We start from the raw sequence: 15,476 nt of genomic DNA, 5'->3' as shown, positions 1-15,476 counted from the left end.
AGTCCTCCACGTTTTATGCAAAGCTTTGGGCAGGGAGTAAATTACTAAAGAACAAGGGAAGTTAGAGGAGGGGAAAAAGACCCTAAAACAAAACCTCTTTCTGAGGGAGGGGAGGGCAGGAAAGGAGCATCGGCAGCTCAGGAAAACCAGCCGGAGAGGGAAAGGGACACAGTCGTGGACGACAAGGGAGGAGATTCGGGGACGAGGTTACCCAGCGGCGCCCGACGTCACAGAGGAGGCGCTGGGGGTGAGAACTAAGTGCGTTGAGCTTGACGGTCAGGCCCCGTTGTGACATTGGTTCAGGAAGGAGTCAGGGCCCCTGGCAGGTTGCGGTGAGGGGAGGAGGGGGTGGCGGAGGCTTCCCTTCCTGACGCCGGGCAGGGACGTGCATGTCGGGAGCCCGGGTCGGCAGAAGCAACCTCAGAGAACGTTGTCCTTCCACCCCTCCTTTTTTTTTTTTTTTTACAACCGTATGTACAGCCTGAGAAGAATGAGTGAGAATGATTATTAATGGCACAAAGGCTCTGAAGAGGTTGGAAGAAATGAGTACAAAGCAGAGAGAGAGAGAAACATTCAGGAAGGGCTGGGCGGGCTCGCATCCTTGTGCGTCTGAGGAGGAGGGCAGCGAGAGACTCTTCCCCGCTTCTTGCAGCAGGAAGTCAGCTTCTTAGACCCCCCCACCCCCGAGCGTAGCGTGTGGTGCACGTGAGATGCAGGGTGGATACGGGCGGGATGCTTTGAGTCCGAGTCCACGGTCCCCTGGCTTGTCGATTGCCCGGGTCCCTTGGGCGGTGGTGAGTTTCACGACCACGGCTGCATAGGAGCATCAGAGGGACAGTAACAGGGGAAGACAACTGCATTGAGAGCACCGGGATGTATCTCCCTGTCTCCCCTGCCCAGCCCCCCTCAACACATTAGAAGTAGAGTCGAGCATGGTTAGAGCGCACCTGCCTTGCATAGAACCCCTCCCCTTGGGTGTTTGCCACATAAAGTGCTTTTGCTGTTGATCACAGCAGTGGTCCGGAGGTTTTGTGCTCTTTTGGAAAGCCTTTACTGTTTAGGGTGATTGCCCTCTGGTGGCCTGATGTATCCTGTCTTCAGAAAACAAAACGTTATCGAGTGTCTGCCATAACCATGTTAAAATATATTACTGAGAAAGTCAGATATGTCACCTTGAAAAGTCGGGTGGCTGATGGAGTATCATGGAAACTATAGATGCTGAAAAATAGGAAAATGTGTTTTCTCGGCTTCTGATCTTACACAGCCAGCCCTCTGTATCCCAGGGCTCTGCATCTGTGGGGGAAAAAAAATTCCAGAAAGTTCCAAAAAGCAAAACTTGAATTTGCTGCATGCAGACAACTATTTCCATAGCATTTCCATTGTTTTTTACTATTTCCATAGCATTTACATTGCATCAGATAGTATAAATAATCTAGAGATGATTTAAAGTATGCAAGAGGATTACATGAGTGATTACACATGTACTATGCAATTGTGCATGAGGAGCTTGAGCATCCATGGATTTTGGTATCCATGGGGGTCTTGGAACCAATCCCCCTTGGATACTGAGGGCCAACTGTATACTGTATTGACAGCTGTTAGCATTTAACATGTTAATGCACAAATGAAATCAGCAGTATCTGATACCAAGTCATCAGATACGTAGGATATATGCACATTTCCAGACGAGATGCAGAGAAAATGTCATCCTGAGAACACTGTGAACCACACACATTTTATTCGTGTCTGTCCATTCCAGGTGAAGTCAGGATTTCGTTGAGAAACCATGAAAATTAGGCTCAAAAACTAGATCAGGACAAATTGGTCTCTGGAAGGAACACAAGCGTCCTTCTTTTTTTGCATTTAATTTTTGTAAGATTCATCCTTGTACATGGAACGTTTACTACATGCATAATGTGGTGATCTGTACCTACAGTACTGTAAGGCGATAGGAGATTCTTTTTCTTAATGGATGAATGTTTGTAGTATGAAATCTGCATGGAGCAGTTGATTTCAGGAGTAAAGAAAAAAACCTGTGGGTGGTATTTTGATTTTGTCTGTTATTTGCTTGTATGTTATTTACGATTCCAAACTTTACTCTGCCCTTCCGTGTGTCTTTTTAAATTTAGTTTGAACAATTTGAAAGCACCATTGGGTTTAAGCTGCCAAACCATCGAGCTGCCAAGCGTTTATGGAAAGTATGTGTAGAACACCATACATTCTTCAGGTGGGTAGAGACCAGTTTGGTTTTTCCCTAAGGAGGAAAGAGAACAATTGGCATCACTTACAGTGCAGAAGATTGTTGGGAAGAAGAATGTGGAAACAGTAGCCTTTCTATTCCTTCAGCTTTGTTGCCACCAGATTTCTTGATAAATCCTAAAAGAGCTTATAACTAAATTTGAAAGATTTTCCTTAACTTGTCTTATACTTACCTGCCTCATCTCCCCTTTACTATCTTTAGTGGCTTTTCATTATTTTCATAGGCGGTCCACTTCAGATGTCCAGTCTATTTCTTCTATTTCAGTAATTTCTCAATGCCCTGAACTCCTTTGCTCAGAATGGTCCTAAAGCCATCAGATCTGTGTCTGCAGAATCACAGATCATCACTGTTCTTCACCAACATGACCTACTTAATTGCTCTCTGGGTTTGCAGAACCATAGACTCTCCCACTGCACGGGATGTTAAAGTGTGTCTAGTCCCACTCAGCCGCCATTTTCCTTGTAGCCTCTGCGACGACACCACTTGAAATACACTGTATGAACTGATTTTTTTCTTATAAGACAAGATTCATTGCATGGCATGTTGGGTGTGGAACCTTTAGTACGCAGAGCACGTTACCTTTCAGAACAGAGTAGAAAGTTAGCATTCTTAGTATTTGGCTTAACAAACTTCCCGATGTTTTTTTCTTTAATATCTCTAGACTGTTGTTACCAGAAGCACCGCCAAAGAAATTCCTTACCTTGGGTTCCAAGTTTCGTTATAGTGGAAGAACACAAGCCCAAACCAGACGGGCCAGTGCGTTGATAGACCGCCCTGCCCCTTACTTTGAACGCTCATCCAGCAAACGTTACACCATGTCGCGCAGCTTGGATGGAGGTAGGTACCTCTTCCTGCTCCTTCATTATCCCTAGCGGCTGCCCAGGAGGAGGAAGCCATCATGAGCCTTTGATGAGCAGAGGTCCTCGGGGACAGTGTGAAATGCAAAGCACTTGTTGGTCTCTGGCTGAATGGCAAATTATAACCCCTCCAGCCTCGGAAAAACAAAAGTGCCTTTGTTAGGCTAATGTCTGTTGGTGGTGGATTTATATAAAATTACAGGCTGGTACTTAGGGATTGAGGAGCATAGCTTTCCTAAGCTGGCATCCTGAATTTGGAAAAAGATGCTCTCATTCTAAATATCATAACCACATATTTATAAGTCAGTTGGTTCCCTCGGCTGCAGATCTTTAATGATTATCAGGTCTGTTTTAGACGCTTTGTTTCAGAAAGAAAACTGAGTTAAATTTGTCTCTTATTTCTAAAATATGTTTATGAGTAAAATGTGACTTTCCATCAGCCAGTGGATAATAGCTGATAAAAAGGATTACGTTCAGGTAACAGAGCAAAGGCTGTACGTGAAATCCCCCTGGTTAATGCTAATTACTGCGGCAGACAGACAGGGGAGCGCACCTGTGAAATGGTCTCTGCCGCTAAGTCAAATGTGTGAGGGGACCAGGGAGAGAGTCACTTAATCACTTCAATGATATTTTCAGGGAAGGACATGGTAGTGAGTTTTTAGCAGGTGTTTGTTCCGTGTGACGGATTTCTCCCGCCGTCCGTAGTCGCGTGCGGGTGTACTTTCTGCTACAAGACGCGGCCGTGGGGCAGTCGGAGCTGCTGTATCCTTGGGCGTGGAGCCCACAATACAGAGGGCCGACTGTGTTGTTACACCATACACCCCGTTTTCTGTGGGAGACTCAAGCATCCGTGGACTCTGGTTATCTGCAGGGATCCCAGGACTGTCCTCACAGGTACCGAGGGACCACCGTAGTACTTAACATAGCAACAGAGCCATGGCCAGGGCTCTGTCCTCCGATTCAGAGCCCCTGGAGATCAGATGTCGTGTAGGAGGCCTGCCCTGTGCACACACAAAGGAAAGTTTCTAGCATGTATGTACGATTTTTTTAATTGAAGTACAGTCAGTTACAGTGTGTCAGTTTCTGGTGCACAGCAGAGTGTCCCAGCCACACATACACATGTATATATTCATTTTCATATTTTTTTCATTAAAGGTTATTACAAAATATTAAACAGAGTCCTATGTTGTACAGAAGAAACTTTTTTTCAATCTATTTATATATACAGTGGCTAACATTGGCAAATCTCAAAGTCTAATTTTAATAGTAAGCAAAAACATACAAAGTCACAGAGCCTGGGACCACCTTCCTCCTGACCTTTTTTGCCCCCCCCCCACTCCCCACTCACCATAGGGTCTCAGTTCTTCCTTCCCTTTTGCCAGACCCCCGTGTGGCTGCTGGGGTGACATGCTCCCCAAATCCCATGATTAAAAAGACCATATTGTCCTAATGGAATACTTTATAAACAATTTCTAGAGGACGTCAAAATTGTGTTATTAGCGCGATATTATCATTACACATTATGTCAGTGAAGCGGAAGGAAGGCTCACCAGGCATGGATAAATTCAGACCCAGGTCCAGGCGCCTTGCCTGTGCCGCCGTGTGCAAATGAGTTAGTCTGCAGGTCTCAGCTTCAGTAGTTTGTCATCTGTAAGATGGGGCCAAGGCCGCCCCGACAGGTGCGAAGGGTGAGTAAGGTGTAGACGAGGTGATGATAATGATGTCAGTATGTTGTACAGTTGTACAGTTACATGGGTGATTATCCTGAAGGCTTTTGCGAGCTGCCCTGGGAGGCCAATTACCGTTCTCTCTATCTGCTCGAGAGTCTCCTGTTTTCATAATATCTAACTTGGAGCCAAACTTTTGGGTAAAGTGTTTTATTAGGACTACTTCAAGTTGAATTAAGATACTGAAAATTCCACGTTAACATTGGTACTTTCTTCCGGCATCTTCCCCCTTAACGAATTTCTGTGGCCGAGTTGTGTGTTCTGTCGGGCAGGGTTGCAGGCACTTGTGTAGAATCACACCTCGTTCCCCCAAACACCACCCACTTGTTTAGCGATGAGAACCCAAGGGGACATATCTGTTGTGAATGTCGTTTTCCTCGTGACCTGTTGTGTGATACAGTGATGGCTGAGAAGACAGAAGACTATTGAGAAATAAATGTACTAATATCATGCTGTCTCTCTCTCCCTGCCCAAAAGTGATGTTAGTATGTTTTGTCTCTCATTCTTTGGGGTCCTGCCGATTCTCGAATGTTTTCTGTGCTGCTGCACTGGGGGCCATGGCTGCATGTTGGAATAGAAACTGCTTTTTGCAAGATTGCATCTCCTGTAGAGCGGCCTAATGGGCCCACTAGGAAACTGTGTCTCATACGAGCTTCTTCATCAGCAGAAAGAGATTAAAAAAATGTCTTAGTGAAGGTATTTTAGTAAAATGATTTACTATTAAAACAATTTCAGAATTTTTTCCTTACATTTACGTTTTAAACTTCCTAACATGTGAAAGATTTAGAAAGATTGTATTTTGCCTGTGATTAGCTACTCTGTATTTGAGAAGCAGCTTTTCTAAATTATTTCAGTAAATGTTGTGGTACCTAAAACCTAAAATAACGACCACCGAGTTTCAAAAATTTAACTGAATGAAGCATCTCTTTCACTAAGACATTTTAGCTGGGACGAAGGCTGTGTCATGTATCTCTTACGTTTGCATGCTCTGCATTTGCATGAATTTCATTAGCAACCTTTGTCTGGTTTTCCCAGAATACTAGAGGTGAATGAAAGGATGCATAAAGCGGTCATCTCTTTCAAGTGCGGTGACAATTAAATCGTCTCTGCACTTTAGCTGAACGGAGTTTGGCCGTCTGAATTCTATAATCTCTGCCAAGAGGGTTACTGTTCATTATTACTTATGTAACTTTTATATTGTAGGAGTGGTAGACTCTTCAACCGCTAATAATAATAGTGGTAGCAGTAGTAATAATAATAATAAAAAAAAAACATTCCAGTGCTCATTAATGAATGGCCCTTCCAAAGGTGTGTTCAAAGCCAAGTGCACTGGAGCAGTTGTCTGTCTACTGAAAGCACTGCTAGTTGTGGAATTTGCCCCTAAGTGTCTGGTGCCAGGGGCCCCCCGTTACTCTGTGGGGTAACAGGCTCCACGGCAGCTCGGCCTCCCATCTGTCCGCTCCCACCCACCCTCACACACATCCTCACCCGAGGGCCCGAGAGTGGATGGCAGGTGGCCTCAGGAGATGAGCTTGGAATCCTGCTGAAACACTGTTAGGGCTGGCGCAGAAGGACGAGCCTGGCGTTGCTTAGATCAGGGACCTGCGGTGCTGACCTCCCTGTTGAAGAGAAACCCGGGGTCTTGCAGGGGCATTTTTTTCTGTAACAGGACGATCGGCAGTGCTCTTCTGTCTTCTGACTTAACTCTTCCGGACTTTATTTCTTCAATTGTATTCGCTTTTAGCGTCGGTGAATGAAAACCATGAAATATACATGAAGGATTCTGTGTCCGCTGCAGAGGTTGGTACTGGCCAGTACGCCACAACAAAGGGCATCTCTCAGACCAACTTGATCACCACTGTGACTCCGGAGAAGAAGGCGGAGGAGGAGCGGGACGAGGAGGAGGACAGACGGAAAAAGGCCGAGGAAGCCACGCCTGCCGCTGCTGTACGGCACGAGGGCAAGGTACATCCCCGGCCGCCTCCCGCAGACCAGAGGGCTCCCGAGTGGCGCTGAGGCTGGAGACCAGGCATGCGTGCGTGAGGGTCAGGCCGATTCCTAGTGCAGCCTTAGTCACGTACATATTGTCAGTCTGTAAATTATTATTTCCTGTGCCAACATTTTTCCTCCGAAAGACCCTTTTTTAACTTTCTGGAAATGTTTATTGAACACCTTGGGTGCTACGTAAGACTTTCAACAGCTGTCCTGTCTGTATAGCTTAAAATACGTCTGGTGGCGTGTTACACTCTCGTGTTTGGGCTCACGTTTCAGAACTGCACTGAAGCTCTTTTCCTTGTTTCTGGCCCCATTCTCCTACCCACGGACTGTCCGTCTGTCTAGGTATCCAGCAGTTGCATTGCTGCTCTTCTGACTGCAAGTAACTGAGTGTTTATACATCCTTCTCTCTCTTAGGCTTATGACTATAACCTGATTATCAAGGTAGCGAGTGGACATGTTTTGGAAAAGGGATATTAAGGCAGAACATTTCAGGGGAAGACAGAGTGAACTTGGCAGCAATTTCTCCAAGGTGTTTTATCTATTAAATTTGGTCACTTCATTTCATCCAAAATTCAGTTAATTTTTAAACATTATGTTTATTTCTGGAGATCCATCACTGTAAAGCAACGTTTCAGAAAAATGAAAGTCAGAAAAACATGTAGGCAACCTGCTTCTGGTGTGGGGTTTTGTATGTGGCGGAACAGCTCCGCTAAAAGTCAGACACCACGTGGGGAGGTTTATACATAATAATAATGGAAAAACAAGAGTGGGTCTTGGAGTGGACAGAGTACAGAGTGAAAGGAAACAGCCAAATAAAAATGCTGTGTAACTTTAGAGGTTATGCTAAAGCTAAGGTAAATTTCAGAAGTGCTCGTTCACATGTGGGCTTTTCAGATATAGAAGACGGGACAGAGAATTACCCAGGGTTCTCTAGAAAAATGCTCCTTTTGAGAAGAATTTAACAGTGACATCTAAATGGGCAGACTAGCAAACACGCCATCCATCTGCTTATGTTAGACTATCCTAGTGACCCAGTCTGCCATCCTTTTTAGGGTAGATTGTTTATTTACCAAACACAAAAATAAAAACAGGATATGCGCCAACAGCAAGAGTGTTTGGATCACTTCTCTATTAAATGTGCTCTGTTCCGGATTTTCCTTTTACATAATTCCTGTTCCATTAAGTCAAGGCGGGTTTTAAGTAGGACCCGAGAAGAAGGTGACATACTTGAAAAGCCAGTGTGTCCCATGATTTCTTGATACCACCCACGCCCACACTCCGTTCTCACAGGTGTGTAAATATGATTAAGTGGCCCATGAAAGTAAATGACTTGTCGTTTACTCCAAAAAAAAAAAAAAAAAAAACCAGATACAGTCTCACTTTATTGGATTTTCAAAGATCAGCGATTTGTTGACATAAGATGTAGCCCTGGGCCAGCGTCACGCAGGGCCATTTATGCTGTGGGAAAATAAAAGGACAAGACTGCGGCTCTCACCGCCTGGGTCTCTGAGAAGCCAGCACTTTGACCCAGATGCCTTCTGAAAGGCAGAAGGCCTCCTGCTCCAGGAGGCGGACGGCTGTCTTACCGCCCACGGGGCGAAGCCGTCTTTTAAAAACCGCTTTCATCAGCAGCACAGAAGATAAAGCGGTAGTTGTGTTCTTCCCGCTTCAAGAAGTAGCATAGAGGGTACTCATTTTTCAGCCAAAATGAAACTGTATTACTGAAAATGGCCCTTAAATGACTGGCCCCTAGATTTCTTTGAGAGGAGGCGTCTTCCTGGCCTAATGATCACCCCGGGTGACAGGGCAGCCTTCTGCGGGCAGAAGCCAGCTTGTAACTTGAACGTTGTCCTCAGTTCAGTGAGATTCATGCGGGGTCTTGTTTAAGACACAATCTTTTAAGTCAGATGTGAGTATTCGGAAAAGATATACTTGTCCAGTACCAACAAGGAGACCCTTCTGAATTCTAACAGATCCATGATGTAATTTTGTCTGTGCATTCTCTCACCCTCGGTCTCTTTATTTACCAAGTCAGAATCAGATAACCGCCCCAAAGCAGGCCGGGTAACATCCGTGCTGTGGTCACTAGGCAAAAACACGCACACGCTTAAACACACACAGAGCGGAAGTCCAGGCACCTTCAGGCTCCGAGTGACCCGGTCTTGAACTCCCGGCGGTAGCAGCCTCTGCGTGGGGCCCAGGTCCTGTTTGGCACTGGCCTGCTTCCTCCTTTTCCTCCTCGCTCAGCAGCCAGGGAAGGAGGGCGGAAGAGCCTCACTCCCCCTGCAGAAGCCTGCACGCAGCAGGAGCACTTTCGCGGGATGCCTGCCTTGATGGAGCTCTTAACGACTCAAACCAGGCTAGCTGCGCGTACCGCCCGTCTGCTGAGAAACCAGAAGGCGGGGAAATGGTATCTTCCAGTTATTCCTGGGCCACAAGTAACACAAAGTGAGCGCTTATAAACCATCTCACAGGAAAACACGTTCTTTTTTGCTACTTAGCTGGTTGAAAACACTTATTGAAGGTCCATGTGCATCGGGGTAAAGGAACCGAAAGAGGAGTTTTCAAAAGAACCTTAGTTCTTTGTGAGTAGTTAAGGCTCCTACAGTGTTCATCGCTGAATTCCCTGATCAGAACTGCCTGTCAGATAGGAGTGGGGCCAGAAACATCTTGATTTGGAAACCCACCTGTTTCAGATATAACCGACTAACCAAGGAAAAGGTAATGCTAGAGATTTTGTCTAAAATAATCAAAATTTGGATTCATTCTCCTTTGAATCCAGCCGAACTCCAGTAACGGATCTGTTAGCTGGAGATCAGGAGAAGTTATTGAAAGTCTTGGTTTTACGTTTGCTCTCAACACCCTAAAAATTTCTAGAGTTATTGGTCTAAACAAAATTTGGGGCTTTTTTATTTTTATTTTTAATGGTCTTTTTTTAAACCTATATTTATTTTTCCCCTTAACGGAGGCACTGGAGATTGAACCCAGGACCTTGTAAACAAAATTCCTGAAGCGTGTGAAACATGTAGACATTGAGATTACCCACAGATGCCTTCTGTTCTGATTTTTTTTTTAAGCCCACCCTGTATTTGACTGTCCAATGGGAAAACGATGGCCGTTCGTGGCCACGTTGGCATGCAGCTTGAATACTTTAAAATCCCTGAACAACCCTAGTGCTGAATTTCTTGTTTTACGGTTTTGTATTGATGCCCACAAGGAAGTTAACTAATTGCAGTTTTCTTTTTGTCCTTTTGCACCTCTGTTTGCTGCTTTCTGTCTCTGTCTCTCTCATCAGTCACCCGGGCTTGGCACTGACTCATGTCCCCTGCCCCCCCCATCGGCCCACCATCCCCCAGCATCTCCCCCCGGGCTCCGCCGGAGGTGTAAGGAGAACCAGCGCCCCCCACCGGGGCTGGAGCCGTCCCGGGACCCCGGGCACCTGCACTGGGAGCCTGCCTCGGACCCCGACGGCCGAGGGAAGCCGTGCCGAGGGGACCAGGACATGGCTTTTAGCTACAAGCAGCAGACGGGCAAAGGGGCCACCCTGTTCTCCTTCTCCTTGCAGCTCCCCGAGTCCTTCCCTTCTCTGCTGGATGACGACGGCTACCTCTCTTTCCCCAGCCTGTCCGAGACCAGCCTCCTGCCCCAGAGCTGGCAGCACTTCCTCCCCATCCGCTCGCCCTCCCTCGTGCCCTGCTTCCTCTTCATCTTCTTCTTCCTGCTCTCCGCCTCCTTCTCAGTGCCATATGCCCTCACTCTCTCCTTCCCTCTGGCTCTGTGCCTCTGCTACCTGGAGCCCAAGGCGGCCTCCTTGAGTGCCTCACTAGACAATGACCCGAGTGACAGTTCAGAGGAAGAGGTGTGTACCTCGGCATAGAACACACGTCCCTGTCATGTTCGGAGCTGCGGTCCGAAGCAGTGTTAGACGGCTGCTGCGATAGTGGTCCTACTTTCAGAGCCTCATTTATTGTCTGTGCCGATGCGTGACGAGGTTGTGTGTGGGGGGAACACCGCCCGGCCCAGGGTTAGGCACAACACCATGTGGCCGGAGCAGTCGGAGCCCAGCCCGGAATCCCGCCGCTACCCACCGAGTCCCGCGGGTGCCGGAGGACTCAGCCCAGGTCCGCTGTAAATGAGTAACCCGGGGGCTGTGTAGAGAGTCAGGGCTAAGTTGAAGGCGCTGCTCAGGTTCCGCTCGATAAAGGAAATCACACAGAAGACAGATACATAACTTTCAGCTAGGTCCATGGCGAGTTACCGAAACGCATCCTGACAGAGTGATACCCGGTGGTGACCCGCGCTGGGTAGAGGATGCTCAGGTGTGGCGGGAGAGCGCACCGCCGTCAGGGGTGCAGCATTATCATCTGGGTAAATGCCTCCCTCTCCCCCCTGGAGATTCCGAAATGCCCCCACTGCTCTTTGATCGTCATTGCCAGACCATCACTGTGACTCCCGGAGGGGAGCCAGGGCCCATGGGGGTGTTGGGTCAGGAAGGATGCCTGAGCAGTTTCAGACGCCCAGTGACATCAGCCATTGGCAGGATCAGAAACAGGACCAGAAAGAGCAGCATTTGAAAACAGCAGTTTCCAAACACAGTCAGGGAAGACTCGTTTGGGGTTTCTGCACACTGTCACAGGGGCTGAACTTCCATCAGCAAGAGTGATGTCAGTGCACACGTTGGGGGGCAGCCGTTCTCTTAGCTCCAGCGTGAGCCCCTAAGTCCACGCCTCCCCCTGGCGAGGCCAGGGAAGCCGGAAGGGCCTCTGTGGCTCTCAGCCAAGCTTGTGTGCGGTGGGGAAAGGACTGGCGCCTTCAGCCTCTGTCTGAGAGGGCATGCCACCTGTCAGTCTCCCGTCCCCTCCTCCCAGCCACTGGGTGGGGTGACGTAGCCAATAGTTTTTCCTCTTAATTGTTCCCTGTTCCCACCGCTCCACTGCCGGCTGAACAGCCCAGCAGTGTCCTTTGTGCAGCCTTCAAACAGAGCGCACAGAAAAGAACAGAAGCGGCCACCAGAGGCGCCTGGCTGACACCTACCCTCCTGCCTCCACCTGCCCCGGCCCCTCCAGCAATTCTGTTCCCACAGAACAAGGGGTTTTTTGTGGCAGGAGACAAACCCACTATACCTCGCGTTGAAAAAGAAAACCACACGGTCAAAGCAACACTAAAAAAGGAAAGTCTATTCAGCTCTGGGCTCAAATGCTAATTCGAGCTGCACCTGCGAGCATGCAGCATCGCGGGGGTGCGTGTGTGTCTATATTTAGTGGTGTTGTGACCATTTCTTTGCAGCAAAAAGGAAAAAAAATGGGAATGGTCTCACAGATGTTCTAAAGAAAAGTTTAAGCTTTTCAATCTGATTTCGCCTAAGAGCCCTTTCCAAGGCTCTTGGATTGTATATGACTTAGCTCCAAATCTACCTTTATGTAACCATTTTCATATGTGGAAAATATTTTAAGATAAAACAACTCTAAATCCTAGGCTTGAATATCTCTACTTCTTATAGTGGCAACATGATCAAATAATGTAGGGCTAGACCCTCCCACCATTCAGAACACAATGTTTATCTGCAAAGACTTCGTAATATTAACTGGTTTCCAACCTGGACATCTATTTTTCCTTTAGCAATGGGATTAGTCATCAAGCTAACAGAAGGCAAAAAGATTGCCACTTTCGGTTTTTTTCTGAATTTTAAATAACTGAACTTTTATGTAGCCAACCACACAGATCTTGTGCCTAATCCAGGGTGTACATCTTGTTGTAATCAGTGCATGAAAATTAATGTGAAACTCGGGCATGTCTGCATTACATCAGCAAAACAAATCACAGCAGTTACTCCTTGCAAGCTAGTGACCGCATGATCAGAGCTTCCCCTATGTTAGGCCCCCTGGACTTTGCAAACCTCTGAAACCGTGGAGGGGCTCCGGCCGTGCAGCCCCCCCGAGCCCTCCTCTCCAGCCTGATCACCCGTGGCCTGACACGCGACTTTGTATTTGGCCCTCTGTTCAGTGTCGTCTCAACCCCAAGTGTTAAGAGCTGCGCGCCCTGGTTCATGCTGAGCAGGAGAACACGTGTAGGTCGTTCCGTTAAAAAAACAAGAGAGAGAAATCGCCGTTTGTTGGCATGGCCTTTTGCAGTCCCTGGGCCTCAAGCCTTGCGGCAGCTCAGCTCTGTCACTTTCGTTTTGCAAAATCGCTAATGACTCTAGTTCTCTCTAAATATTTTATCGTCCCTGCTTACATTTTTCACGTGTGGTGGTGGCTTAATTAGCTCCAGCCCTCCTGCAGAGGGAGGCCCAGTGTAGAGCGGGGTCATCATTTCAGGCTACGAAGCTGACGGCCGTTCCCCCTCCTGTGCTGCCCGCGTGGCCAAGTGAGAAGAGGCAGCACGCTGAATCATCTTCATCTGCCAGGAGATGGGAGCTGAGTTTAGCTCACCACACCGTGAAATGTAATCATGTGTCATTTTGCGAGGAATTTTTGGACAATACCCAAAAAAGGGAGATGGACTAAATCTGGAGGGAAAGATCGATCACATGATTTGACGTTTTAAATTGCATATTACAGGGTAGTTCACGGCTTGCCATCTATTTTTCAGTTTTTAATCATAGAATATAAGTAACAGTCTTTATTCAGCCTTTATTACTTCATCTATTAACTGTTTATTGACCAGGCACTATGTTTGTTGAGTGACTGACTGACCAGGTGCTAAGCAGGAATTTGAGGGAGTTTAGACACAGCCCAGGCTATTTGTGTGTAGTAGGGGGAAAGTATTATCATTATGAAATGCTGTGTTGATAACAGTATTTCCGATCCTTGTAGTCACGTGTGTGAGGTCCTGGGTGAAGCGGTTAGTGTCCATCACCTGACACAGGGCTGTCATTTTCCCCACTTTACTAGAAGGAAATCGGAATTAAAATACGAAGCCTGCCCAGCCTGCCGCAGAGTTAAACAGCAAGGAGTTGTGCTCATGTCAGTCTGACAGCAGACCCCTCGCTCTGAACCGTGGCCGTAATTCTGGTCCCAAGATGCTTGGAAAGCAACTGAAGGGAATTCTAAAGCCACGAGGAATAGAATCTAAATTGGAAGAGAAGGACTTTCACAAGATCTTTTGACGTCCTTGGCACAACCAGTTAGCACACTGAGCACAAGTCATTCTTAGCTGCTCTTGAAAGCCTCAGGTTTCCTCGAGTCATTCTGTACCCTCGAACTGGAACCTGTCCCTCTTCCTAATTCAAACTGGCCTTCCCCTAGACTGTCGGTTGGGGAAGCCTTGCTAATGCTGCAGCAGCGATCACCCTAATGAGAAGATTACTAGCCACTCCCCAGGGATCGCCACGTGGGTCCGGTCGTGAAGCTGTCAGCCAGCCCTTTACCACCTATCGAAAGTGACTTCCCGCGTAGGCAGGTGACTTCTGCCCGGTGGTCAGGGTGGCAACCTGAGGTGCACGTGCCAACCGTGAATTCCAGCTCCTTTTCTTTTAGGGAAATAGAAAGTGAAAGTTTGGGAGAAGAACTGCCAAGAAATCAGCCTCTCCAGATGTAGGTGGACATGACACCATCCCAACCCTCCCGCTTAAGAGTCTGTGTTCTTTGGGGTTAGAGATTACTCACAACCGTGCAGCCTCCACGTGCGATTTTTGTTCTCGCTTTATCAGTCGCATATCTTGCTTGGCTCAAGGGAATTTCAGTCATGACTAGTTGATAGTTGTGGAGGGAGAGTCGGTTAATATTATATTTAGCATTTAGAGATCCCCAATTTCAATGGCTATTGTTCTGCTCACCTCCAAGAAAAAAAAAAAAAAAGCTTTTCTTTTAAATCATAAACCTCTATAAACCAGATTAAAAAACAATTATTGTGATTCTCCCTGGAAAAGCTGGGCTCTGTCAAATGCTGTGCTTTGTTTTATTTGTCTCCAAGTAGATGTCTTTCTCCCTCTCTCTCTCCTGATTTTTTATTACTTTATTATTATTATTTGCTTCATTTGAATGTGTTTTTTTTCTTTTGGAACGACATTGAATTATATACTTCTGTGTACCTCCTTTATATTGGAGGGTGGGACAAACTAAACAGATAGTCTTAAAAATATCTAGTTAGCCACACTACCTGAAACTTGAGTTACATTTCTGATATGCGTAAAACATGCCTGTGAGTCACTGGCAGGTGCTTTTTGTAATTCAGAGGTAATGCAGACAGCCTGGTGGTCCTAGGATGGATGTAAATTATTGAAATGTTGTAAATGAGGGGCTGAAAGTCCGCAACTGTTATAGTAGCTTTTTATTTAAATTTACTTTTTAATTTGCCTTTTAAATGTGACATATTCCTAGATTTAAAAAAAAAAAAAAGATCTATAAACATCCGTTTTATTTGCATTAAACGTTTTTAGGAGCTCTTTCTCGGGGTTTGAGTAGAAGTGGGGAAGGAATGACATGGCACCAGACATGTCAGCTTGGCTGCCACACTTCTGTGGTTTCTGCAGGCTGTGTGCCTCTAGTCTCCCCCTGAGTGGCTCTGCTGATGGAACCTAGCTCTGGCCTTTCTTTTGCTTTTGTTTGAACTTTCATTCTTGTGGGAAGGTAGTCTGATAACAGATCACAGAAAAAAAGAATGAAGTCGGACCCAGGCATGCCCCGTTTGACC

At 46.7% G+C, this 15,476-nt stretch overlaps 1 protein-coding gene across 23 annotated transcripts in view; it reads left to right on the top strand.

Moving 5' to 3' along the window:
- The window catches only part of LOC105086006 (band 4.1-like protein 3), a 189,462-nt gene that overhangs the window by 158,395 nt on the left and 15,591 nt on the right, over positions 1 to 15,476 (top strand). For 17 of the 23 annotated variants that reach the window (XM_064481575.1, XM_064481578.1, XM_064481593.1 and 14 more), the window contains exons 10-12: positions 2,130 to 2,227; positions 2,922 to 3,097; positions 6,589 to 6,809. In XM_064481575.1, coding sequence (XP_064337645.1) covers positions 2,130 to 2,227; positions 2,922 to 3,097; positions 6,589 to 6,809 — 495 coding nt within the window. Of the gene's footprint in view, positions 1 to 2,129; positions 2,228 to 2,921; positions 3,098 to 6,588; positions 6,810 to 10,137; positions 10,702 to 15,476 lie in introns of all 23 variants that reach the window. The other 6 variants (XM_064481580.1, XM_064481592.1, XM_064481587.1 and 3 more) reach the window with 2 other exon arrangements.

This window comes from Camelus dromedarius, chromosome 32, assembly GCF_036321535.1.
Source record: "Camelus dromedarius isolate mCamDro1 chromosome 32, mCamDro1.pat, whole genome shotgun sequence".
Taxonomy (NCBI): domain Eukaryota; kingdom Metazoa; phylum Chordata; class Mammalia; order Artiodactyla; family Camelidae; genus Camelus; species Camelus dromedarius.
This window is presented reverse-complemented; position numbering and strand designations above follow the sequence as displayed.